We start from the raw sequence: 27,162 nt of genomic DNA on the forward strand, positions 1-27,162 counted from the left end.
GATCTGTCCTCATGCCCCTGGGAATGCCTTTACTCATTTTGGATTAAGTTTATGCAGGTACAGGTTGTACATGCTTAACATTACAATTATAAATGACTTTTAAAATTGCTTTACCTGTGCTAATTTAAAGCAGTGCATCCTAATCAGTGTATATCCAGACCTCACTTTCTTTGAACTTGCAACATATGCAACCTACATTTTGTACATTCGACTTGCTACCAGTACATTGGCTGAAATTCCATTCACAGAAGCTGCTTCCATATGTCCTATCCATGATTTAAGATAGTTTAATATCGGGTTTGGTCCTGTATGAGTATCTCTGCTTTACCTTTTGGAGGCTTGAAACCTAACTCAGGCCATGAACCGTCTTTTCCTTCCAGAAGCATTATGGACTTGTTTACATGCTGTGTATGTTCACAGCCAAGGTCTTCCACCAGTTCTGGGCCCCTCTTGCCCTGTGAAAATGTGTAGGAGTGAGCTTTGCAGGCAATGCTATGAATTGTCTTGTTCTGTTATCATCATGGCAATACATGCTGCTGACTAGAGGATTCATCTAAATAAGCCTATTCACTGTTCTTCAGTATGCCCCTTTTGGACAGGTCCTGATTGGCCCATGTGTGTCACCTGTGCATGGTGAAAGAGAGAGAAAAAAAACTGCGCAAATTGGACTTAGTAGAGCTTGAACTTGGAGGAGTTCAGGTTTGAACTTGGAAAATTCAGCTGTGCATTTGGAGGAGAAAAAGAAGCAAATTAGAGAAGAAACCTTCCTGGTTGTTGTGCATCACATTGGCTGGTGGGAAGAGACTGCTCTGTGGCTAGACACTAATGAACTTTGTCTGTGGGCTGTGACCTTATCACAAAGAATTGGCAACTGAATGCTTTGTAGCTGTTATCTGACTGAAATACCATCTACTAAAGCAGTGCTGAGATTTTGGATCTTACCTGTGGAATTTCTGGGCTCGCAGCTTGAAGAAAAATCATTTCTACAATATCTGTTACTGACCTCAGCTGAAAAAGGGTAAGAAGTGATTCTTTAGAGTTCATAGGGGTTAGAGAGCAATTATCCCATCCTTGCAAAGGAGGGGTTATATTTGAGAGTGTGGTAATTAGCCTAAGCCATATTATGGTTGCTGCTTTATAATCTCATTTCAGGAAATCTTACTCCCTCTTCTACGAAACCGCGCTGCTTCTAGTGCGGGGAACCGTGCTGCTCCCGACGCTCATAGGAACTCAGTGAGCGTCGGGAACAGCTTGGGCCATTCAACGCAGCTCTCTGCATTAAAAACCGCTAGCGCAGTTTCATAGAAAAGGAGGTTACTGTTTTAACTATATATCAGGAAATATATATATATATATATATATATTAAACTATATATCAGGAAATCTTAGTATTTTATATATATATATATATAAAGAAAGGGGGCATGGAGAGAGAAAGACAGCCAGAAAGGGGTCAAGGAGTCAGAAAGAAAGAAGGGGGCAGGGAGAGAGGAAGAAAAAGTTGGGGGAGGGAATGAGGTCTGGAGGATAGGAAGCATACAGGAGGCTGAAAGAAGGGAAGAAATATTGGATGCACAATCAGAAGAAGAAAGTACAACCAGAGACTCATGAAATCACCAGACAACAAAGGTAGGAAAAATGATTTTATTTTCAATTTAGTGATTAAAATGTGTCCATTTTGAGAATTTATATCTGCTGTCTATATTTTGCACTATGGCCCCCTTTTACTAAACCACAATAGCGGTTTGTGGCACAGGGAGCCTATGAGCATCAAGAGCAGCGCAGGGCATTCAACGCAGCTCCCTGCACTAAAAACCGCTATTGCGGCTTAGTAAAAAAAAAAAAATGAGGGGGTATATTTGTCTATTTTTGTATAGTTATTACTGAAGTGACATTGCATAAAGTTATCTGCCTTGACCTCTTTGAAAACCCCCCAGAATACAAATGATAATTAACATTTTCTCTGTGTACAGTATGCTTTGTGTTTTTTTAAATTTCATTGTTGGTAGATCACTTTGACTTGGTCATTTTAAAAGTAGCTCGCAAGCCCGAAAAGTGTGGGCACCCCTGATCTAGAGTATAGATCTATCTAAACCCTGATCTAGAGTATTCACACTGCACACAGCACCACTTTCTTATTCCTTTTGTGAGCTGCCTCCTTTGTTCCTTCATGCCTCTGGTAGGGCCATCAATGCTTCACTCACTTTTCTTTTGGCTATATTGAGTCTTTATTTCTGCTACATGAACATAAGAATTGTCTCTGCTGGGTCAGACCAGTGGTCCATCGTGCCCAGCAGTCCGCTCACGCGGCAGACCTTAGATCAAAGACCAGTGCCCTAACTGAGACTAGCCTTACCTGGTTCAGCAGGAACTTGTCTAACTTTTTTTGAATCCCTGGAGGGTATTTTCCCCTATAACAGCCTCCGGAAGAGCGTTCCAGTTTTCTACCACTCTCTGGGTGAAGAAGAACTTCCTTACATTTGTACGGAATCTATCCCCTTTTAACTTTAGAGAGTGTCCTCTCATTCTCTCTACCTTGGAGAGAGTGAACAACCTGTCTTTATCTACTAAGTCTATTCCCTTCATTATCTTGAATGTTTCAATCATATCCCCTCTCAGTCTCCTCCTTTCAAGGGAGAAGAGGCCCAGTTTCTCTAATCTCTCATTGTACGGCAACTCCTCCAGCCCCTTAACCATTTAGTCGCTCTTCTCTGGACCCTTTTGAGTAGTACTGTGTCCTTTTTCATGTACTGCGACCAGTGCTGGATGCAGTATTCCAGGTGAAGGCGTACCATGGCCCGGTACAGTGGCATGATAACCTTCTCCGATCTGTTTGTGATCCCCTTCGTAATCATTCCTAGCATTCTGTTTGCCCTTTTCGCCGCTGCCACGCATTGCGCGGGCGGCTTCATTGACTTGTCGACCAGTACTCACAAGTCTCTTTCCTGGGGAGGTCTCTCCAAGTACTGCACTGGACATCCGGTATTCGTGTATAAGATTTTTGTTACTGACATGCATCACCTTACACTTATCCACGTTAAACCTCATTTGCCATGCTGCAGCCCATTTCTCGAGCGTGTTTATGTCCCGTTGCAGGTCTTCACAATACTTGGAGGTTGAAATGTGCACAACATTTTTGTTGAGCTTGAAAAGACTGAGAAACATTGAATCAAAGAAACCATTTGCGCTTACATTAATTTATAAGATAACACCTTACCTTAGTTTCAAATTTTAAAAATATGTATATTAAAGCACAGCAAGGTAATTCAGGGTATTTGCCCCATTTGCTCTCAAAAAGCAGATACTTTTGAGTTACTGGTAAGTATGATTTAAACCAGTGGTTCCTATTTGCTGCTTCTACAGCTACTATTAATTATTTCCATAGCACTACCAGATGTCCACAGCACTGTACAGAGTCACAAAGAAGAAGAAAACAGTCCCTGTTCGAAAGAGCTTACAATCTGAACTCTCTCATGAATATTCATTCTGGATATCCAGAAAACCTGATTGGCTGGGGAACCCTTCAAAAAAATAAACAAGGAGTAGTATGTATATAATAAAAAAAATAATAGTTTATTAGTAAAAGCCCAAGGCAAAAGACTCGACCGCCTGCTTAGTACTTGGTAATACTGAGCCTTAAGACAGTACAAAACTGTCACAACAGTAATACATCAGTAAAGATGCATAGTCACAGTGTCTGACCTGGATGACACAGGAAAAGACAGATTTGGGAACCACTGTTTTAAACTGTTTATACTGAACTAATTGTTTTCAAAATGTGGAAGTTCTATCAACTATATATATGCAAGTTTAGTTCAGATAGTGTGGTCAGCAATTTTTTAAACTCTGGCTATAGTTTATTATTTATATTCCGGATTATAACCAAACATACACATAACAAAACAAACATATTAAAAAAAAAAAAAAAAATCAAAATTGCCAATTCATATAAATGGCATCAACCATCATACTTCATCTTACAAAACTGATGACACACAATTTTTTTTATTTACACAAACCTTTTTGTTGCTTGATGTATTCAGCGGCCTGTTTCATTCAGCTGGTCCCGCACATAGGAAAGTACTAGATCTCATAGGGCTCCTTTTACAAAGGTGCGCTAGCGTTTTTAGCGCACGCAATGAATTAGCATGCGCTAGCCGAAAATCTACCGCCTGCTCAAGAGGAGGCGGTAGTGGCTAGCGAAAGCTATTCCGTGCATTAAGGCCCTAATGCACCTTAGTAAAAGGAGCCCATAGTCCATAAACGTAATTTCTTATGAGTTGGAATAACCAAATTACGATGTGTAGCAGAGCACAATAGTAGAGAGGGCACATGGGCATCACACAGTCCTGTAGGTATTTTGGTGATAAATGATGGACACTTAGAGAGACCAATAATAAGAACTTATACTTCACTCTGTACTCCATGGTCAGCCAATACAATGATATAAAATATGAAGTAACGTGTTCATACTTCCCAATCCCAAACAAAGTTTAAATAATGGAATTTTGAACATGTCGGGAGATGTCATTCCTAAATACACAATGGGGCAAATTCTATAAATGACGCCTAAAAGTTATTTATAGAATTGAATGCATGCTTTATAGAATCGCCTTTTAGGTGTCACTCTCATAACTATTTTTTCCCAGCCATCCGGTCACTCAGGAGTTCGTTTCCAGTGGAGTACATTTCTTTCTTTATGTACTCCTCTTTCTTCCAATTGCATCCACTTCATGGCTACTCTCTTCATTGCACCTTTCCTACCAATTCTTTGAATAGGAAACGGTCCTGCTTCTTTTTGGGGGTCTTTCGCCAAGGCACACTAGCCGATATAGCGCATGGTAAATGCTAATGTGTCCATGGAATATAATGGGCGCATTAACATTTAGCACCCGCTAAATCGGCTAGCGAGCCTTAGTAAAAGACCCCCTTTATTAGCTCTGTACTGTAATGCTTTATCTTAGTACAGCCTGGAACCAGATTCTGCGCATAATGTTGAATATTCCTCTCTTTGGACTTTCGAATCTTACTTTTTATAAGGGAACATTTAATGATTTCCATCTCCTGTTCACTATTTATTCAGTGACTTCTTAGCTGGTTCCCCTTTGTTTTCTTTCCAGCATATATCTTGAGAAGAACTGCTTCTCTTCTTTCCTTACATTGTCTCTGTTCACTTTACAAGACATTCCAGAGCTCTCAGACAGCCCTTAGGGGGGAACTATTGACATCTGACCTAACCCCCAGTCAGCTAGTCTTTTGTTCCATTTATATTCTACCATCCATAGTACGGAGTTTCTCTCCTTTCTGTGATTTAGTTTCCGTTTTTTTTTCCTGCAACATTAGTCTATTCAGTGGGAACCATCCTTTCTTTTATTTTATTTTCCTATTTTTTCCTTTTCATTTCCTGTCTTCTCAGTCTGGCTTTGCCTGGTTTTTTTCATCTGGCACCCCTATGACACATTTTACTATTTCTTCTTGAATCTTTGTGGTATCTCTCTCACCTATGCTCGGATTCACCTGCCGGTATGAGGTTGTCTCCTATTTTAGAGCCTCCCTGACATTATTATTCTTTCCTTTATTGAGGATGGTTGTATGTCTCTTATTATTCTCATTCTTTTCCTTCTTTTGCTCCGCCTGCTCGAATTGGACAATATATCTGCTTTATTGGCAGAGCGCTACACATATGTTTTATTTGGAGGCCAACTCTCACTCCATCCCATTCAGAAAGCTAGGGAGTCCCACATGTGAGCATATGCTGCCTGCTTGTCCTAGGATAAAGCACAGTTACTTACCATAATGGATGTTATTCTGGAACAGCAGGCAAATATTCTCACATCCAACCTACCTCCCCTTGTTGGTCTCTTCACTTGTGCATAGAACTAACGGCCTTACTAGCCGGTGTTGGGAGAGCAGGCACTCGCGCATGTGCGGGCAGTCTTAAAGCTTTCTAAAGCTTAAAATGACAGTACACTTTACCACTGTCTGTACCATGCTCTGTGGATGTCATCACCTACATGTGAGAATATCTGCCTGCTGTCCCCAGATAACACCTGTTTCAGTAAGTAGCTTGTGCTTTCCTGCTCGTGTTTGTTTTTTTCTTACCTTCAGTAATTTTATTTATCCAGAAATTTTGTGCTGCAGCAGCCATCTTGGATTTACCGATTTCAGTTTTAAAACTTTTATCTGCCTCAAAACACCTAATTTTAGCAAGAAAACAGATAGGATGGACTCCTTAAGGTTAGATTCTTCAGATTCTTGCCTTCTTTTCAGTGGATTGCGATTTGTGGAATCATTCGGGTTTAACATGCCGTGCAGCGCTTGGGGGGAGGTGGCCTCGGCTTTTGTCTCCCCCTGCCCCTTCCAGGGTTCTGGCATTCAGTCCATCCATGGATCATCTAAAGTGTCCAAACTACGGTCGGAGGGCTGCACAAGTGCATCTCTGGCGAAGCGCAGCCACGATTCAGCACCAAAAGCCCACAAAAGCTCCAGGAGCTCTAAGCAGGGTTCAGAAGGGACATCTGCTTCTTAGGGGCAAGGTTCATCCAAATTCTGCTCCTGTGCACTCCTATCCGGCAGATACGCACCAACATGTCACTTTGTGTACTTTTATGAGGCCATTAATGTGCAAAATTGTCTTTTTAAAAAATTACCTTTGTAATGGTGTCTTGCTCTGCTGTGTTTTGAGCAATTATAGAAGAAAATAAGATGTACAGTAAAAATCCACTTTTAATTAGAAAGTTAATGTATTTCAAAGCCTGGTTGGTTGCTATTAGTTGAAAATTGTGAAGTAGTCTGTAAATTTATTTTAATTGCCTTCTACTTCTGTAAGTGAAAATGAAAATAAATTGTACTGTGTTTTTTCTTTTGTAGATTACATTATATCACATCACACTGTAGATACTTGCAATTTGAAATACCACGCTACAGAAAGAACTGGGTTCCATTCTGGGTTGAGGTGGTTTCATTCCCTGTGTCAACTGGGGGCTACATGGGCTGCTTTCACAGCACTTGAGTGGAGGGAGCCATAGAGTTCCATTTTACTTATAAAACAAAGATGTCTATATCAGCACACGCTCAGTCCTGATGGTATTTTGGAAAAGGATATGCCAGTGCAGAGTCTTTATTTAAATATCTGCAGGAGGACAGAGCGCAATCCTTTTACAAATATACAGGTGAAAAAAGTGAATGGCACAAACTTAGCAGTTTCCATGTGATAATGGGGAATTTACACTTCCACATGTAGCAGCCATATTTTAAAAACCTATACTTGTGTTTGTGTACGTGCTGCTAATCAAATAGTAAAAACAGCCCTGGCTCAAGCAAACAATTTTTAAAATCACATGCATGATTTTGTGCTGGTGAAAAACCTGATTTGGATACTTTTCCCCTTACACATGTACTTCCCCTGTAAAACAAGGAATAAATATGTAAATTTTGGCTCTGCCCAAGCAATGATCAAACCACGCCTCCTTAAAATCTCTGCATGGTATTGCTGCATTATTTGGAGGATACCACCTCCTTTTGGATATTGAATAGATTTTTCTTGGGGACATGCAAAGGGCAGAAAAATTCTAAATCCTCCATAGTGTGGTGGATTAAGGCAATCATTAAGACAGTATTGCATCATTTTTTGGAAAGCTGTCCATCTGCCTGCAAGCACATTCAGCTCAGGCTCAGATAGGTTCCTGTAAATAGTGGTTATATATGGATGCAATATACTACTACTATTATTATTGTTTATATAGCACTGAAAAGCATACGTAGCGCTATACATTTTGACAACCAATAGATGGTCCCTTCTTAGAAGAGCTTACAATCTAACTTGAACATTCATGAGATATTTAAATGCCACAATATTATAAAATAATGACCATAGTCATTGTGTAATGGTAAAATCTAGTGACCACAGTAGATTTAAAGACTAGTGATTGCTAGTGGTCAGGCAGTAGACTGCCTCTTTGAACTCTACAGAGGACTATTTTGACAGTGACTGGAGTAAAATAAGTTGAGGGAATATAACATTCACTAAAAATCTCCACTTACTGAGGAGTAAAGGCTTATAGTACTAGTCCAAAATCTTGATTTCAACTGAGTTTGAAGCCCAGAGGAGGAGGAGGAAATGTTCAGGCAAAGCAAAGAATATTATGTTTCATATTTATCATCAGGATGATAGACTGGTGCCCTCTTGTGGTCACTATCTATCACAGCAGACCAATCTTGATCATGGTAGCCATTTTGTACTGAAGAACTTTTCTTTCAGCAAGACTTAAGCCAGGAGTAGGCAATTACGGTCCTCGAGAGCCGGAGCAAGGTCAAGTTTTCAGGATATCCACAATAAATATGCATGAGATAGATTTGTATCTCAAGGAGGCAGTGCATGCAAATCCACCTCATATATATTCATTGTGGATATCCTGAAAACCTGATCTGGCTCCGGCTCTCGAGGACCAGAATTGCCTACCCCTGACTTAGGCTATGTGATACTTGGAATTGTGGAAACATACTGAGGTATGCTTAGATGTCATATTTTTTTCAGATCTTTGTTGCTTCTGAATTTTGGAACGAATCTTCTTTTTTGTGTTTATTACCACACTTGATATACTGCATTTCTTAAATTAAAAAAACATCAAAATGGTTTACAGTATGATACTAAGGGATCTTTGTACTAAGATGTGCTAACAGATGTAGCACCTACTAAATACCATGCAGCCCATTATATATCTCAGCTGTATGGCACTTCATGCATGCTAATTTGTTAGCGCACCTTAGTAAAAGGATCCCTAAATAATTAAAAAAGAAAACTAGTCCTCTAATCTGCATTCCTTAAATGCCTCACTAAACCATATGCCTTAAGTGAACTTTAAAATTTGGCAATGAATATTCAAAACTAATAATTTTAGGACATTAATTTTGTAATAATGGGACTAAAAAGTAGAGGCCTACTGTGCCTGAGAAGGGGGAAGAATCCTTACTTTATCATTGGCAGAGCACAGACATTGAGTAGAAACCAGTAGGGGTGCTGGAAGACTTATTCAAAATGCAACAATAATCTTAAATTTAGTTTGATAGCTCTATGAGAGTTACTGGTATTCAAGAAAAAGTTATGTAATTTGATCATTGTAGTAAGCACTGTGCAAAGAGGAAAAGCTGTATTCTGTACTAACTGTAACCACCTCAGTGCTATCTGCCAGAATCCATTAAGCAGCAAGTTAAAAGTTGTCAAAAGTTTACAGGTGACAAGAGCATGTAGAAGTGAATGAATCATATCCTTTGACAGAAAAGGCCATACAATTCTATTGTGTCAAAGGACAAGAAAGTAAGTCCTGGTAATGTTGTTCAAATGATAATTCAGAGTCCAGGATGGTACAGGAGTACTACTTGGTACACTTGATGTCTTCTAAAGGTTTATTAATACAAATGTGAAAGATTCTCTACTCTCACTTTTCTTTTGTTTGGATGCTTTTGCATATTAGCATTGGAACTGAGAATTAAAATTCCTTTCACAGTAGCAACTGAAGAGTTTAATAGGTTGTTTTATTATAGTACCAAGTTTTTTGGTTTACTCTATAGTCTATCATCTTAAGCAAAAGGAAGATCATTAGCAGCAGCAACAACAGCATACCATCAAGCAAACACAAAGCAGTAATATAAGTATAAAAGCTCTAATACACAAGCAATAGTTGCCCACTTCTGGGGACTGTTGTGAGAACATAAGAATTGCCACCGCTAGGTCAGACCAGTGGTCCATCGCGCCCAGCAGTCCTCTCCAATGGCAGCCCTTAGGTCAAAGACCAGTGCTCTAATTGAGTCTAGCCTTATCTGTGTATGTTCTGGTTCAGCAGGAACTTGTCTAACTTTGTTTTGAATCCCTGGAGGGTGTTTTCCCCTATAACAGCCTCCAGAAGAGCATTCCAGATTTCTACCACTCTCTGGGTGAAAAAAAACTTCCTTACGTTTGTACGGAATCTATCCCCTTTTAACTTTAGAGAGTCCCCTCTCGTTCTCGCTACCTAGGAGAGGGTGAACAACCTGTCTTTATCTACTAAGTCTATTCCCTTCATTATCTTGAATGTTTCGATCATCTCCTCTCTCAGTCTCCTCTTTTCAAGGGAGAAGAGGCCCAGTTTCTCTAATCTCTCACTGTCCGGCAACTCTTCCAGCCCCTTAACCATTTTAGTTGCTCTTCTCTGGACCCTTTCGAGTAGTACAATGTCCTTCTTCATGTACGGCGACCAGTGCTGAACGCCGTATTCCAGGTGGGGGCGCACCATGACCCGTTAAGTGGCATGATAACCATCTCCGATCTGTTTGTGATCCCCTTAATCATTCCTAGCATTCTGTTTGCCCTTTTTGCCACCGCCACACATTGCGCGGAAGGCTTCATTGACTTGTCGACCAGTACTCCCAAGTCTCTTTCTTGGGGGGGTCTCTCCGAGTACTGCACCGGACATCCTGTATTCGTGTATAAGATTTTTGTTACCGACATGCATCACCTTACACTTATCCACGTTAAACCTCATTTGCCATGTCGCAGCCCATTCCTCGAGCGTGTTTATATCATGTTGCAGATCTTCGCATCCTTCTGTGTCTTCACTACTCTGAATAACTTTGTATCGTCTGCAGATTTAATCAACTCGCTCGTCGTACCAATTTCCAGATCGTTTATAAATATATTGAAGAGCACGGGCCCAAGCACTGAACCCTGCGGCACTCCACTCGTGATGCTTTTCCATTCCGAGTATTGTCCATTTACCCCCACTCTCTGTTTCCTATCCGCCAACCAGTTTTTAATCCATGTGAGTATATCACCCTCGATTCCATGGCTCGTAATTTTTCAAAGTAGTCGTTCATGTGGAACCTTGTTGAATGCCTTCTGAAAATCCAGATATACAGTGTCGACCAGGTCACCCTTGTCTAACCATCTGTTTACTCCCTCGAAAGAGTGCAGTAAGTTCATCAAGCAAGATCTTCCTTTGCTGAAGCTGTGCAGGCTGGTCCTCATCAGATTGTGTCCATCAAGGTGATCAATGCTGCGGCCCTTTATCAGCGCCTCTACCATCTTTCCTGGTACCGAGGTCAGACTCACTGGTCTGTAGTTTTCCATATCCCCCCTCGAACCTTTCTTGAAGATCAACGTATCATTCGCCACTTTTCAGTCTTCTGGAATCCTTCCTGATTTGATCGACAGATTGGCTATTAGTTGAAGCAGTTCAGCTTTAACCAAACGTTTCTCTGTTGCAGACACAACTCAAATTCTTGCTTCTTCAGCTGCACACAAAATTATCAAAATCCAAGGGCCGCGTGTTTCGCAGTACTAAAAACTGCTACATCAGGAGGTAGGAACTTCTAAAGGCAGGCTCCAAAATGCACGGAGGGAGTTGGTGCAGACCCCATGTTGATAGGAGCCTCGCTGCACTTCTCTCTAGTGGGCTTCGGAGATTTTACCGTCATGCCGCGGACACTGAAGCCAGAAACCCCTCCACCTCTCCAGGGATTAAGCTGTCAGATGCCCTGTATAAGTAGGAATATTCTTGTTTGCTTTTGGCAGAAAATAACTAGGAATAAGGTGAGATTTAGACAGAGGGAGTCAGGAGCCTAGGTAAAGAGCCACCGCTCAGCCTTGTGTCATCACGTGACCCCTGGGTTTTTTGCATTTATTTGTCTGCTTTGCATGTCGTTACAATTGTGGTGAGTTATTAGTAAATATCTTGTGTGGTATGATGATTTGTGTTGCAGCCCTTTAAAACGCATTAAAGGGTAAATATGTGTTATAACTGTAACAGTTTGATAACTATTTCCCTGAATGACTTTAAAATTTCTCTTCTATAGGAGGACTATTAAAAGAATCACATAACAGAACAGGCAGTTTGTTGTAACCTGGCTTATTTTTGCACATCTAGTTGGTATGGCACTGTGCATCTGTGCAGAATGTGAGAACAGCAGTTAGGTGGCACGTTTATTTTGCCTACAATACTGTACTGATCTGTTGAACAATGTTTTCAGAAAATATTTTAGAAGAATGTTTTGAGGATTCCTAGATCTATTGCAGCACTATGAATTTAACTTTTTATTTCTGTTTTATTTTACCTGCTCTAGATGAGGCAAGGGGCTTTCTTGGTGAACACAGCTAGAGGTGGATTGGTAGACGAAAAGGCACTTGCACAAGCCTTGAAAGAAGGAAGGATACGAGGGGCGGCTCTTGATGTTCATGAGTCAGAGCCATTTAGGTATATGTACATATATATTATTTAACTTTTTTATTGCTTAGAATTTTGTCTTAAAATGGTTATGTATTTTCACTCTAATCTTTTCACCTGGTAAAAGATAAAAAGGTAGTGGAACTAATCCCTGACTAGCCAGTGTTTTGTTAATACATTAGTTTGAATATGTTTGTCTATCACAGTATGGAATCAATTGACAATTCTATAGTGGTACAAACAAAAGGTTGTAATCTATCTTTATCATGCCTCCTAGAATTCTACTATAAAATCGTTTTCAAACATTAATTTCAACATCACTTAGGACCCTTTTTACAAAGCCGGAGTAGCAATGCTGCTGCAGTAAATGTACTAAAGCTCAAAGGAATTGATTGGGCTTTGGTGTATTTACTGCAGCAGCATCGCTAATGCAGCTTTATAAAAGGGAGCCTTTACTATCTTTCAAAAAACTATATTGTGTTATACATTGAGTCTAAAAAATTGACCAAGTTTATTATCCTTAAAAATTATGCCTGCTTAGATTTTATGAAAGCTGAGCTCATTTAAAACAGCCTGTGCCCTACCACTGCACTAAGGTGCAGCTTGCTACACAGTAGGCTATATATCATCGTTGCGCAACTTTCCATATTTATAGGTTGTAACAATCAGTGAATTACCTTTTTCTCCCAGGAAATGCAGGCATATTTTTTAAGGTAGTGCCCATGCTGCACGCCTGCTGGTACCTTCCCAGTTTGCAGAACCGGCAGTTCTTAGTTTTCCATGGAGTTGAGAAACTTGTCTCTTCAGTGTGCTCTTCCGCATTTCAAACTTTTCTGGTTTTTTGGTGCTTTCCCATCTTTATTTTTCATTCTTTTATTCGTAGATTTTATTTTTAGGGCTCCTTTTACGAAGGTGCGTTAGGCCCTAACGCATGGAATTGCGCGTGCTATAATGCCACGCACGCTAGCCACTACCGCCAGGCGGTAGTTTTTCAGCTAAAGCGCGCTAATCCGGTGCGTGCGCTAAAAACGCTAGTGCACCTTTGTAAAAGGAACCCTTACTGTTTTTGTATATTTGTTTTAATTCTGTCAACTTTTTAGTTTTTTGGCCTTCAAGTCACTTCATGCCCTTTATTCTTCCTGGGAGCATTGATCATTTTCGTATTCTTTTTCATTTAAGCTCCCTAGGCCATTGAGCCCTTTGACTTTTTGTCAGCCATTTTTCCCTCCATTTTAAAATTGTTGCCAAGCAGCTTTAAGAAATGCTCTCGATATAGTCGGACCATTTCAGACTCTGATCCACATAATTGGTGCATCCAGTGCCTCTGTCCTGAACAGTGGGGCATTAATTGTGTCCACTGTCTTTGTATTCAAAAGAGGTCACTTAAAGCTTCAAACTACAATTTGAATTGAAAAGCTTTTTGGTACTGTGTTGGCATCAACATGATCCTGGTTGCTTCGGAGACTTACATGTGAGATTATTATTCCTGCTTGTCCTTGGAGAAATCAAAGATACTTACTTGTAGTAAGTGTTCTCTGCGGACAGCAGGTATATATTCTCACAACCTTCCCACCTCATCTAGTTGGCTTAGAACATAAGAATAGCCTCACTGGATCAGACCAATGGTCCATCTAGCCCAGTAGCCCATCTTAGTTTTGTTACTGAACTACAAGTTCCGCAAGCCGATGTCGGCCAGGAAAGCACTTCCTTAAAAAATTTAAAGTGACAGTGCACTTGGTAGTGTCTATACTGGGTTCTGTGGATGACTTCATGTTTATTAAAATTTGATGCAAACGCTTATAACATAGTTTCAAAGCGAATTGCAAATATAAAAAAATAAAAAGGCGTAACAGGAACATTTCACACATACGTTAATAAAAATAGACAGACTTACAGACAACAATGGGATAGGGGATGGAACTCCAAAAATTTTAGAAAAAGATAACACCCACATGTGAGAGTATATACCTGCTGTCCTCGGAGAACATCTGCTACAGGTAAGTATCATTGCTTTATTTCTGACATATCTTGTTAGGAATCTTAGATACTACTAGTACAAATTTTTTAAAGATCAAAATATTGGAATTCATAGGCTTTGGGGACATCTAGGTTGAGTGAAAAATAGTATTGATGCTAGGAGTGTAGATTCTCTACCTGCAAAAAAAATTGCTAATTTCAAATGACAGTTTGCAATAAAAACTTGTAAACAAAAGAAGTTATATTCTTAGACTGTTATAAAAGATAACTTTTTATGTAGCAGAGAAACCTAGAAGTTAATGATCATTTGGATAAATTAACTGCTACAGTTCTTACTAGGTGACTGATCAAGTTATCAGCCATTGTTTCATGGGTTGAAACTCTCAACCCCGGTGTCATTTATAAGAGATTTATCTCGTATTTTGCTTTCTGAACATTCATCTTACTTTAGCCATTTTTACCTTTATGGTATTAAAAGTACTAGGTTGTTCCTGTGCTGAGAATGATTTAAAAAAATTGCTTTTAGAGTAGAAATGCAGTACTGTTCAGTTGACTGGTTTTGCTGTAAAAATAATGAAGATAATATTCAATGGTATGGCTAATATTGGATTTTAAATATACAGAAGGCAATTCTCTAAGGGGGTGCTTCCTTAGAGGCACCCTCATGTGGCACAGGAAGTACCTATTCTACAACAGCCTTTGGACACCCAGATTCCTTTATAGAATTTAGTGTAACCCCACTCGTCACATTACATAATGCCTATGCAATTACATAAACCTTAGAGCTGGCAAAATTGAGTACGCTGAAATATGGCAAAGATGTATTTTTCTTATACTATTCTATAAGTTGCACACATGAGTTGCCCATTTCTCACCCTTTATTCACCTAAGTGTACACTTCTCCCTCCAAATCCATGGTTTCAGTATCCGTGGATTTAGTTATTCGTGATTTTGGGGGATGGGGGAAAGAAAAGAAACGCTGCATTCCGGACCTTACCTGGTGGTCTAGCGGGCTTTCAGGGCAGGAGCGATCTTCCTACGCTCCTGCCCCGTGCAGATCACTCATACAAAATGGCTGCCGTGAGTTCCCGTAGTCTCTCAAAACTACAATGGGAACTCCCCCCCCCATCCTTCCCTCCCTCCCATCAGAACCTGCTTTGGCCTTGTCCGCCCGTGAACTCTGCTGTGTTACTGATGACGTCATCAGTAACACGGCAGAGTGAATTCACGGGCGGACAAGGCTGAAGCAGCCTGTTAGAGTGCTGCTGGCCTAACGCTGCTTAGGGAGGTAAGTAGGGCTCGCGGCCGGGTTCCAATGGGAGGGAGGGAAGGAAGGATGGGGATTCGACTGTGTGGTGGGTGCTCCGAGGGGGGGGGGAGGGCGGGGATGGAGTGCTCTCTCAAGGATCCTGCTGCATGAGGGGAGGAAAGAAGGTGAAGGAGAGGTGATCATGTACATACCCCAAAAATAAGACCTAGTGCCTTTTTTGGGCCTAAAATTAATATAAGAACATAAGAAGTTGCCGCCGCTGAGGCAGACCAGAGGTCCATCTCGCCCAGCAGTCCGCTCCCGCGGCAGCCCATCAGGCCCATTTGCCTGATCAGTGGTCCCCGACTATTCCTATAAATTGCCTCTCACTCCTATCCCTATAACCTTCCTCTACTCCTATCTGTACCCCTCAATCCCTTTGTCCTCTAGGAACCTATCCAAACCTTCTTTGAAGCCCTGCAACATGCTTCTGCCTATCACAGCCTCCGGAAGCGCGTTCCATGAAAAAGAACTTCCTAGTGTTTGTTCTAAGCCTGTCCCCTTTCAACTTCTCCGAGTGCCCCCTTGTACTTGTGGTCCCCCATAATTTGAAAAATCTATCCCTGTCTACTTTTTCTATGCCCTTCATGATCTTGAAGGTTTCTATCATGTCTCCTCTAAGTCTCCGCTTTTCCAGGGAGAACAGCCCCAGCTCTTTCAGCCTGTCAGGATATGAGAGGTTTTCCATACCATTTATTAGCTTTGTTGCTCTTCTCTGGACTCCCTCCAGCACTGCCATATCCTTCTTGAGGTACGGCGACCAGTACTGGACACAGTATTCCAGATGCGGGCGCACCATAGCATGATACAGTGGCAGGATGACTTCCTTCGTCCTGGTCGTGATACCTTTCTTAATGATGCCCAACATTTTGTTTGCTTTCCTTGAGGCTGTGGCGCACTGCGCCGACGCCTTCAATGTTGTGTCTACCATCACTCCCAGGTCTTATTTTTGGGGAAACAGGGTACATCTGATATATATTTATTGCTGCATGGCTGTTTAAGTTGTATGAACAGCAGGTAAATTTGCCATTTTGCACACAACCTAGCTTCACTTTTTCAGCTATGCCTCTTCTTTAGCTACATAACTTTGACCGTTGTACAGGAGATTTTGTCTTAAAGGACTTTTGTTGTTGATGCTTATACCACTAGTATAGGTGCTTTTGAATATTGACGCTAAAGTGGTTCTAGCTTAACCAATTTAACTAGGCACTATCAGAATTGGTAAAATCAGCGTCAGAAATTTTTGTTGAGGAAGCTTTGATATCCTATGATTCTATTTGTATACAGAGTTTTTTGCATGTTTCATCTTAGTCATATTTATCATTATTTTGATAGGGATGAGGCATTGGAACCATTGCACATTTCATACAATGGCTAGCATTTTTTTACAGTGATTAGAGTATACTGTACAGTAAATGAAATTATGCAGCAACTGTGTCTGCATGCTGCCTTCCCCTTTGTTTTTTGCACTAAGAGGATAATAAATATTGATACACAGATTTTTCAAGGGATGTGTGAAGGCATGATGCTAATAGTTCCATACCTTTCATGAACTTATCCCAATGAATAACACTTGTAAGTCTCAGACCCGGATGCTCAAAAGCTTTCCATGCTGGTAAGACTCATTAAAGCAGTCTTACTGGCATGGAAGCTCAGCTTCTGATGCACAAAAGGATTTTCGGGGGCTGTTACCGATCCTTGTAGCAGCCACAGAGAACCCGATGTAAATGTATTACAAGGAGTTCATTAGTATTTTAATGAGCTCTCCTTGTGATGCACAAAAGGGACCCCCCTTTTACAGGGAAATTTTCCCAGCAGCTCTGGAGTTCCTGCCAGTAGTTGTGCATTCGCACAACACATGCCCAACAATTGCGCCCTTCCGCCCCCCCACAAAAAAAACAAAAACAAAACAAGCCTGCAGCTGCCATTCTCCCCCTCTGCCCAACTGATGGTGGCTTCCCCTACTGGCTAGCCATGATCAACTCATGGGGGCTGCCCCTGCTGGCTCCAGAGCCATGATCAGCTAATTCACAGCTTCCCTTGCTGGTTAGCCATGATCATCTGATTCATAGCTTCTCCTGCCTGCTCCGGAGACCTGGTCATCTGATCGCAGCTCCTGAGCTGGCAGGGAAAGCCCTGAATCAGCTGAACTGGCAGCCACCATTCTCCCTTTTGCCAGCTCTCAGCTGATCGAGGCTCTGGAGCTGTTATCAGCTAGGCAGAGAGGGAGAATGGGGCTGCAGGCAGGAGGAGGAACTGTGCCTAGCGATATGCTCTTCTGAGCAGGCGCCAGACAGAGTCCCCTCTTTTGCCAGCCATAGTCCGGTAAAAGTAAATCACTCCCAACCTGGTATTTTTTACTGAGTTGACAGAGCTTTGTGCATCTGGACCTCAGAGCCTAAAAATATAGCTTTCTTTTCAGAATTTCATTACATTCTCTTTGAACAAGTAGGATGAGTTATCACAAGTGGGCGGCACCTTAGGATAGTTCTGACACCTAGGAGGCTTTTCTGCATGTGCAAAGGAGTTCCCACAAATCTGCCTTACAGATCCCTTCAGTTGTATATGTGTGGTGGTGATATTTTTGTGCAAACTACAATATGGATATGATCCTATTCTTGCAGTATTTTTATCTTCATTCTTAGAAACTGAGAGAAAGTGTGTTTGCCATTTTGTTTTTGACTCTCTCTCACCTTCCCTCCTATCCTTTCAGTGCCCTTAAAAAACAAATTTAAGAAAAATATTTTGTTTTTACTTCATTTCATTTTTCCTTACAAAAATGAAATCAGCTTGGCTGATGGACTGTTTACCATGGCAAGCACAGTTAATAGCTTTAAAAGGTGTACTTAAAGCAAGAAAATATCTATCATGGACACACATGCCATCTGAAATAAATGCTTGGAACAGACTCATGATGTCCTAATTATCCCCACTATGGATGGATATCACACACAGCTTGATACTTTAGGGCCTCCAAAATTCATCTTGGATGTCACTCCAGCAATAGGGATGTGAAAAATCAGAAAGAGGTGAGAGGAAGGGTTCCAGTGTGCACAGACCCGTATATTACTGGCTAGGTAGAATAGTGGAAGCCACACCTCCTAGAAGCAAATTCTCCTCAGTGGAGGAAGAGTTGCGCTGAAGATAATCTCGCAGAAATTATACCTCCAGGAAAAGGAGGCTAGATTCAATAGTACCATAGGTTTTGGCTCATGGATCATTAGGTTGACAAATAAGCTGTTGTGCAAGAGCTTTAGTGCCAAAAACCATAGCATGAGATTTCTTTTTTTTTTAGCATAAACTATTCAGTATCTTCAGTGCCTAAAGCAGCAAAGCAGACACCTTTCTTAGCATAGTTAGAAAGATTGGCACTGAAATATTTGCACAGTAATGTCCATTCTGATTCCAGAAACTGATCACCCTTTACTTGGTAACCATCAAATGAGCGTGGCCACCTGATATCTGCATGGAAAAGTTTAGACATTTCATTAAGAATTAGTTTTGCAATTTATCAGTTGCAAGGAAACATGAGACCAGAGCCAGAGTCAACATCACATGAAGGTGATTTTGTTAGCCAAGGTCCTGAAGAGGTACTGAATGAGGATCTGCTAAGGGGAAGAAAAACTCCATTGGTATATTTTACCTGCTAGCATTCAAACTTGGGAAAAGGTAAAACTTGAGCTTCAGCAGATTATTTCTTTGTCCTTCTCTTTTACTTTTTAGTTCGGTACTCTGCTTTTACAGTAAAGTCAGTTTAGGCAATGTGTAGCATTTAGAGTCTCTGTTAGGGTTTTTATATAAAAAGTATTTTAGTCTAGATTAGTATTTTTAGGTTGCATTTCAGAGCATAAGAACAGATTAAGGCACAGATACCGTGTTTCCCCGAAAATAAGACCTACCCCGAAAATAAGCCCGAGCATGATTTTTGGGTTAGGTCTTAAGATAAGGCTTACCCCCGAAAATAAGCCCTAGTCTCGGCAACAGCGCCTCCCCTCCCCCCCCCCCCCCCCCCGCCGACCCTTCCATCTCTCCCTCCCAGCCGAACCCCGACTGCGAGACCGAAATACCTGGCAACAAATGGCAGCACAGGCTGCATTGCGGCCTGCCCTTCTTATGCCCAGCTGTTCCGTGCCGCATTGCTGATGACATCATCAGTGATGCAGCAGAGGAACGCCCGGCTGTGAGAAGGGCAGGCCGCGATGCAGCCTATGCTGCCGTTTGTTTTCAGGTGTTTCGGCTCGCAGTCGGGGTTTGGATGGGAGGGAGAGATGAAAGGGTCAGCAGATGGGGGCACAGGGTGCGCAGTGGCGGCGGGGGGGATGGGAGGGATAGAAAGATGCTACACAGGGGGAGGGGAGGAAGGAAGGGATATAAGCTTCAAGGGTTCTGTACAAGGGATGGGAGGGAGAGATGCGAGGGATAGATGCTTCAAGAGTTCTGCTGCACAGGGGGATGGGAGGGAGGGATAGAAAGATACTCACAAGGAGATGGGCGAGAGGGGAGGAAAGATACACATGTGGGTGAGAGAAAGGAAATAGGAAGAATTGGAGTGGAGGAGAGAAAGGGAGAGATGATCATTATACATGAAAAAAATAAGACCTACCCAAAAATAAGACCTAGTGCCTTTTTTGGGCCCAAAATTAATATAAGACAGTGTCTTATTTTCGGGGGGAAACGGTAGCAGTTGAGGACAGTCTTTCTTTAGTGTTTAACTCCCCTCCACAACAGCTTCCACAACAGGAGAATGCCACTGGAGCAGCATCTGACACCGTAAAGATCAGCCTCTAAGACCAGAGAAAGAGAGCTGCCAGAGCATCAGGCTGAGATTGGAGAAACAGCTACCAAAGCAACAGCCGAGACAGATAGAGAGTCATCAGAGCAGCAGACAAGACAGGAGCTAGAACCAGCAGAGCAGCAGTCAACACCAGAGATGGATCCACCAGGACAGCAGCTGAGACCAGAGCGTGGCACCAGCACAGTAAAAGACATGAAAGGACTGAGAGGCCAGCAGCAGAGCACTATCACAGTAACAGTTGAGACAAGAAGAGCCGCCAGAGCAGAGAGGGCTGCTGGAATAGTCCCTAATACATGAGAGGTCTGCCAAATCAGGATCTGAGACCTTAGAACACTGCCATAGCCACATTTGAACGCTGGCAGAACAGCAGCAGAGCTAAGAGCATGCTAACTCAGGGGTGCTGGCTGAGCTGTGGGGGAGATCTGAGAGTGCTACCTGAACAGCATGAGACAGGTGAACCCTAAGGATACTGCCTGAGCAGTATCAGCTTTTCAGGGCTGTGCCTGCACAAGAACCTTACCTGAGGGAAGAAGATGTATTTATACCCCTAGAAATATGGCAAGAAAACGAACTACTGAAGTACAGAAGCCCTAGATGAGAAACATCCAGAGGGTACCATGGGGAGAAGACCAATGCCTCGCAATATCTTTACAATAGCTGTAACATTTAGGGCTGGAAAGCTGAATACTCAACAAGAGCCTTGTTTCACAATCAGAGCTGCTGCATCAGGAGAAGAACCAGCAGTAAATTCACTATGAGTGCCCACTGTTGGGAACAGAAACTGGGCCAGATGGACTATTGTTCTGACCCAGTATGGCTATTTTTATGTTCTTATCAGTCAGATGAATTTTCTGAGACAGCACATTTGGAACTCTGAAATGTGAGGACTGAAAAAAGTAGCGGGGGGGGGGGGGGCTCTACTGGTGTTCAAATGGGGTACCTCGGTGAATGGATTCATATTGGCTACATGAAACTTCAAGACAAACAAGTTATTTACTTGGATATGCCCTTATCCATTTTCTGAAGGGGTCAGGAAGGGTACTTCCATCTTTTTTCCTCAGTCACATTATTATTTCCTGTAAGATCCCTTCCATTCTCTTACATTTGTGACTGTTGAGAGAGTAAAACAATATAGTATCAGGTGATGCAACCTTTGTAGTACAAAGAAGACATATTCGAGTTTGAATCTTCTGTGACTTCAATTTGGAGGGGACATTATCCTCCTTTAAGGATCTATTTCTTCAGTATTCTTTCTCCACACAAAATTGGGGTGAATATAAACTCACAACTCTCACAAAAGGCAGAGGATGGCTCTAGGATAAAGAATGACACGGTGACAGGCTTCATCACTGTCCCCTCCCCCCCACGGATAACTGCGGGAAACCATCCCCATGTCATTCTTTAAGGAGAGAGGGAAGGGGGATGCGATTCAAGATGGCGTTTGGAGCAGGACGCTGAGAGGAGCACTTCTCTCTTCTAGGGGAAAATTTTCTTTATTTCATTCTTAAAAACGCTATTTCCATGCCTAAACGAAGAGGGAAAACGAGGGATATCCCTCTACCTACCTCGGGCTCCTCGACGCCGAGGCAGACTGTAATAACAGCTTTTACAGTCCCTCCTTCCATATCGGGCGTCTCCGTTGCTGGGGAGCGGGAACTCCACAGCTTGGGCAGCGAGATGTCTCTCTCGCTGAGCCCATGAGGACCGCACACCCCTCCCAATCCTGGAGAATCTTCGCAGCAGCAGACTTGGCTAGAGGGCTCACCCGGTGTGTGGGGGGAGGCTTGCTCTCTCTCCGAAGCGAACCCGGAAGTGAAACATACAACAGACACGCTGATCTCGATGTTGGAGAAGCAGCGTTCTGGGGGAGAGGAGCCGTCGGTAGACAGCGGTGGGGAGGTTGCAGGAGCCCAGAATTTCATTCCTGGAGCAGGAGCCGTACCAAAGACGGCTGGTATCTCCCTCCTTGGACCGTTGGTGAAACCACAGGCTGTTACCCTGGACTCTATTTGGTCTGCGATTGAGAATCTTCACCTGGTATGTTCTAACTTTGTTACTATAACTCAGAATTCTACTTCCAGGATAAGCTCTTTAGAGTCTATTACCCAGCAACACCAAGTGGACTTAAAAAACTTAGAAAAAGTAACAACAGAGACTAAGAACTTAATTACCAAACAAACAACAGATAAAATGATGATTTTGAGAAAGATTGAAAACTTGGAAAACCAGCAGAAGAATTTGAACTTGAGGATTCTTAATTTTCCGGTTGCCAAGTTTATGTCACCTCAAGAACTGTTTAAGAACTTTATGTTGAATGTTCTAAACGTACCAGAAGCAAGCCTTCCCCCGATACAAAGAACTTATTATTTAAAACAAATGCAGAAAGAAAAAGCTTTAGTAGAGGAAAATGCTCAATTAGATATTTCCGCTATACTGCAGTCTTCAGATATTGAAATTTTGGGAAGAGCAACTTTATTGGTCTCGTTGGTATTTCTTCAAGATAAAGAGATGTTGCTGAAACTATATTTCAATTTAAAGCAGATTACCTATTTGGGGGAAAGGGTATACATATTTCCTGATGTTTCAAGGTGGACGCAATCTAGCAGGAAAGAATTTCTGTTATATAGATCAAAGGTGATTGCTTTGGTGGCAAGTTTTCAGTTGCGATTTCCTTGTAAGTGTTTTGTCTCCTATCAGGGGAGTAAATATATTTTCTTTGAACCTGCCCAATTAGGTTTTTTCCTTGAAGGTAAAGGAATCTCTACACAGCCCGAATGATACAGGTTAATTATGCGGTATTACTATTTTGGATAGGATAAGAACTAGCTGCTCTATTTCTTAATATCTTTATTTCCTTGTATATTTCCCCTTTCCCGAGGGGTTTTTATTTTCATCTTGTCTCCGTCTCCCAGGTTGTGGACTGTATTAGTTGATTTATTATGGATGTTTAAATTTCAGTTCTTGGTTTGTATTATGACTATGAGAGTATTATATTTTCTGTATTTCCTTTAAACATCTTGTATTTTAGGATGTATTAAAATGATAAATAAATAATTTAAAAAAAAAAAAAAAAAAGGAGAGAGGGAAGAATCAAAGTATGAATAGTCAAAACCACTGACCCTCAAGCCTTGCATTAAAGAATACTGGTATAGAAGGGCTGAGGTTGATATAGATATTAAAGAATGACACAGAATGGCTTCTCGCGGTTATCTGTGGGGACGGGAATGGTGATGAATTCTGGAACAAAGATACAGATGCCCCTTCACGGCTCTTGAAGAAGGTATCCTCTCTTCCAAGAAGTTGAGCGTGCAAGATTGTTATTTGGAACTGGATTTAATCTGGAGAGCTCAGTCTACCTTTCCTCTAAAGCCTTGTAGGATAGCATCTCTTAGGTCTTGGGACAGAGGTTGATTCCCAGGCAGTTTTAAAGCAAAGTGTATCTCTCTGCCCAACACCCATTTTGCAGGTGATGTTTTGTACTGATGAAATCAGTCTTTTATCTTTATGATTAAAAAAATTGGCTGCCAGTCACATTTGAGATAAGTGCCTAGGTCCTTCTAAATTTTAGAGAAGATCTTTTTTTTCTGTTGATTTGTTCTAATAAGGCACAGTTGTCTTTAAGGCATCAATTCTAGTAAGAATCAAGGACATGATCACTAAGGTCCACACCAGCAAAAGTTGACAAGTTGCAGAGTACTGACTAACCCACCTGAAAAGAGCACAAGAGTCCTTTTAGGCAGGAATAATTTGTCCTCCAGATTGTTGGAATGTTAGGGTTTGTTTGTGTAATCTTGTTTGAGTGTTATTTTTTTGTAACCCACATAGATTTTTCGATATGCAGGATATAAATGTTTTAAATAAATAAAATACTGATAGGACTTTGCCCGTGCCTAAACTTCACCCATTCTTTAAGTATCTCATCATGGGTATATAGGTTTAGAGGTTCAATGCCTTAGGAATAAGAGTTCTGAGAGCTATTGTGGCTTCTTCTCACCTAGTTTGGGTAGAGCATCCCACTTATCTAGACTGTCCTGGCATGGTCAATAAATAACTAGAAACTTGGACTTACTATTTTTTCCCTTGAGCCCTGCCAGACCACTCCAAGGAAACCATGTAGTCAAGGGTTCTTTGTCTGAGATTCAGAAAACTATCAAAGAGTACCCTATTTCCACATATATAGGCCACAGCCTATACATGGATTTTACAAACCTGTCTATGGAGCATGGCTTAGTTAAATGGGGTGGCCTATCTACAAATTTAAAATCATCCCACTTACCCCATACCTTTTTTAATCACTCCCACCCCGTACCTTTTTTTAAAAAAACCCTCGCTGGACGGCTTCCACCTGCCTCCTCGAATCTCCAGCAGTGCAGGGCAGTTGCGATCTCTTCGGCATCCAGCCTGGCCCCGCAGTGCTTGCTGAATGGCTGCCGTCAGTTCTCATGAGAACTGATGGCAGCCATTCAGCAAATGGTACGGGGCCAGGCTGAATGCCGAAGAGATCGCAACTGCCCTGCACTGCTGGAGATTCGAGGAGGCAGCCAGCAGGTAATTTACCGGTAAGATAAGCCGTGGCTAATACCATGGGGTGGCTTATCTTCCGGTTTTAAAACATAAGTTGTCTTGGGACTCCAATTCACCACCAGAGCCAAACCTTGTACTATCAAAAATTATAAGTTCACAGCCACTAACCCAGGAATGAGAATTCCATATAACAAGAAAACTACTATCGTATTTCCCCACATATAGGCCTATGCAGGGGGGCAGCCTATATGTGGGGAAATGCGATAGTTGTTTTCTTGTTATATGGAATTCTCATTCCTGGGTTAGTGGCTGTGAACTTATAATTTTTGATAGTACCAGGTTTGGCTCTGGTGGTGAATTGGAGTCCCAAGACAATTGCCTTCAGTTGTTTTAGCTTTAATATGACCCTGAGCCAAAATTGGAACTATTTGGTAAATGTTAAATTAAGCAAATAGATTAATTAAATTATGAAGCTTTCCCATGCAAACTCAAATTAGTAAAGCTTTAAATTTATCTCATAAGTTTTGTCCGTCGACCAGGGTGAAAAATGTGTCCTAACATGTTTTGCCGGTAATACGGCTTTCTCAAGGACATCCCTACAGACCAAAAGCAAACAAACTGCAAGTTATCTTCCAATTTTAAGTATTCTTTGCCTTTTATGCTTCTACAAACACTTTTCACTTCACACACCGTCAGCCATTCACTGCCCCTGTATTCTCCGGACATGAAAGAGCCCTGGTTTCACCCCCAACTTATACCTCACAGACTTACGTCATTTCACTGCCCCACTCAATCATGGACAGCCTGTTAAAACAGCAACGCCTTTTCGATCTCTAAATTCAGACCAAATGGGGATACTGTGTGCAAAGAATAGATCCAGTATTTTTCCCAATAGTTTAACTTCTTTTCATAATTTCCACCCTCTCTGGCCGACGGACAAAACTCATGAGATAAGTTTAAAGCTTTACTTATTTGAGTTTGCTTGGGAAAGCTTCATAATTTTATTAATCTGAGAAACTAAAGGTAAAAACCAAGTGAAGGTTAATGAGGAGATGGGTGTGTAATATCTCAGTGCAATGAAACATTTGAGCACTAAGTGTCACCGCTGAAGTCGATCCAAAATGACTTATATAAACAATTGATTAACTATACTGAATGCGTTATTTTACCCAGCATTTATCGATCTGTTTTTCAAACTTTTATGTCTGCCTCAAAACCTCACCTCTCGATTTGATTAAAAATCGTTTGGGATGGACTCCCCAGCCCCTAATCTGTTGAATGTGTGCCTTGATTATGCCAGATTGGCGCTGGATCTGCGACCATATACTATGTGCCACAGCATGCTGTGGTAGGGGGGGCAGGAGCTTCAGGATTTGCCTCCAGGACTGGGGAGCCATGATGTCAGGAAATGTCTTGCTTAGAGGCTGTTCTGGAGTTTGGCGCCAAACGCCTGCATTCCAAGTTTGGTAACTCTTTTGGCGCGGTGTGAGTGCCTCAGCAGGGCCCTGCAGTGTACAAGGTGTGAATTTTCACCAAACTTTTTTTTAGCTCCTCTGGAAAGTGTATTCTTCAGACCCAGCTTGTTAGATGCATCCAGCAGGCATGTTGGTTTCTTCTAAACCAGTTGCGCCAGTGACAGAGGTTCCTTTTCAGGATCCCTCTTGTCTGGCTACGGCAAAGCTCTGTTGCATTATGCCATTCAGGCATTATGCCGCTTTTGTCTACTGACACTGCTTTTATTTTGGATCCAGCTGAAACCTTTGCTGGAACTAGTTGCCTTGAGAGTTCAGATTTGGATGAGGACTCCTCCATCAGCAGGTTTTTTTGAGCATGGCTTTGTCTACCATTTTATTGCTGGGGTTCTGAAATAACAAACATTTCTTAAAGTCACCATTCTAATGTGCTGTCCTCTTTTTTTTTTCCATCCCATCCACAGCTTCTTGGTCTGCTTGCAGAACAATAGGATGCTCAGGCTCTTTCTGGCTCTCTCTAGCTCTGTCTAAGCTTTATCTGCTGATTCCTGCTTTTCAGCAGTTTTGAGCAACCTAAAGTTGATTCCGCTGTGGTGCAGGATACCCAGTGCATGGACTTCCCTAGTGATAGAGAAGTAGTGTTTAATGTCTCCCAGGATCACACAGTGGATATTATATTTATGGAGGGGAAAAAACCTTTTTGAAGTGGCTTCTTCGGGCTTCAAGGTGGTGGTAGCATCCTTTGTGGCACGTGCCTGTCACATGAGATTGTGCAAGGTGCCCTATGAAGTGGATATCTGTCCCCAGCTAGTGCTGGACAGTGTGGATTATGTGGTGAATACCCTTTCTGATCTCATTCAAGTTCATACCGCTTACACGGTGTCTCCA

At 41.8% G+C, this 27,162-nt stretch overlaps 1 protein-coding gene across 22 annotated transcripts in view; it reads left to right on the top strand.

Moving 5' to 3' along the window:
* CTBP1 (C-terminal binding protein 1) overlaps positions 1–27,162 on the top strand; it is a 646,630-nt gene that overhangs the window by 576,987 nt on the left and 42,481 nt on the right. For all 22 annotated transcript variants that reach the window (XM_033951334.1, XM_033951361.1, XM_033951324.1 and 19 more), the window contains one exon: positions 12,097–12,227. In XM_033951334.1, the coding sequence (XP_033807225.1) occupies positions 12,097–12,227 (131 nt within the window). The remainder of the gene's footprint in view (positions 1–12,096; positions 12,228–27,162) is intronic.

Source organism: Geotrypetes seraphini, chromosome 1 (genome assembly GCF_902459505.1).
Source record: "Geotrypetes seraphini chromosome 1, aGeoSer1.1, whole genome shotgun sequence".
Taxonomy (NCBI): domain Eukaryota; kingdom Metazoa; phylum Chordata; class Amphibia; order Gymnophiona; family Dermophiidae; genus Geotrypetes; species Geotrypetes seraphini.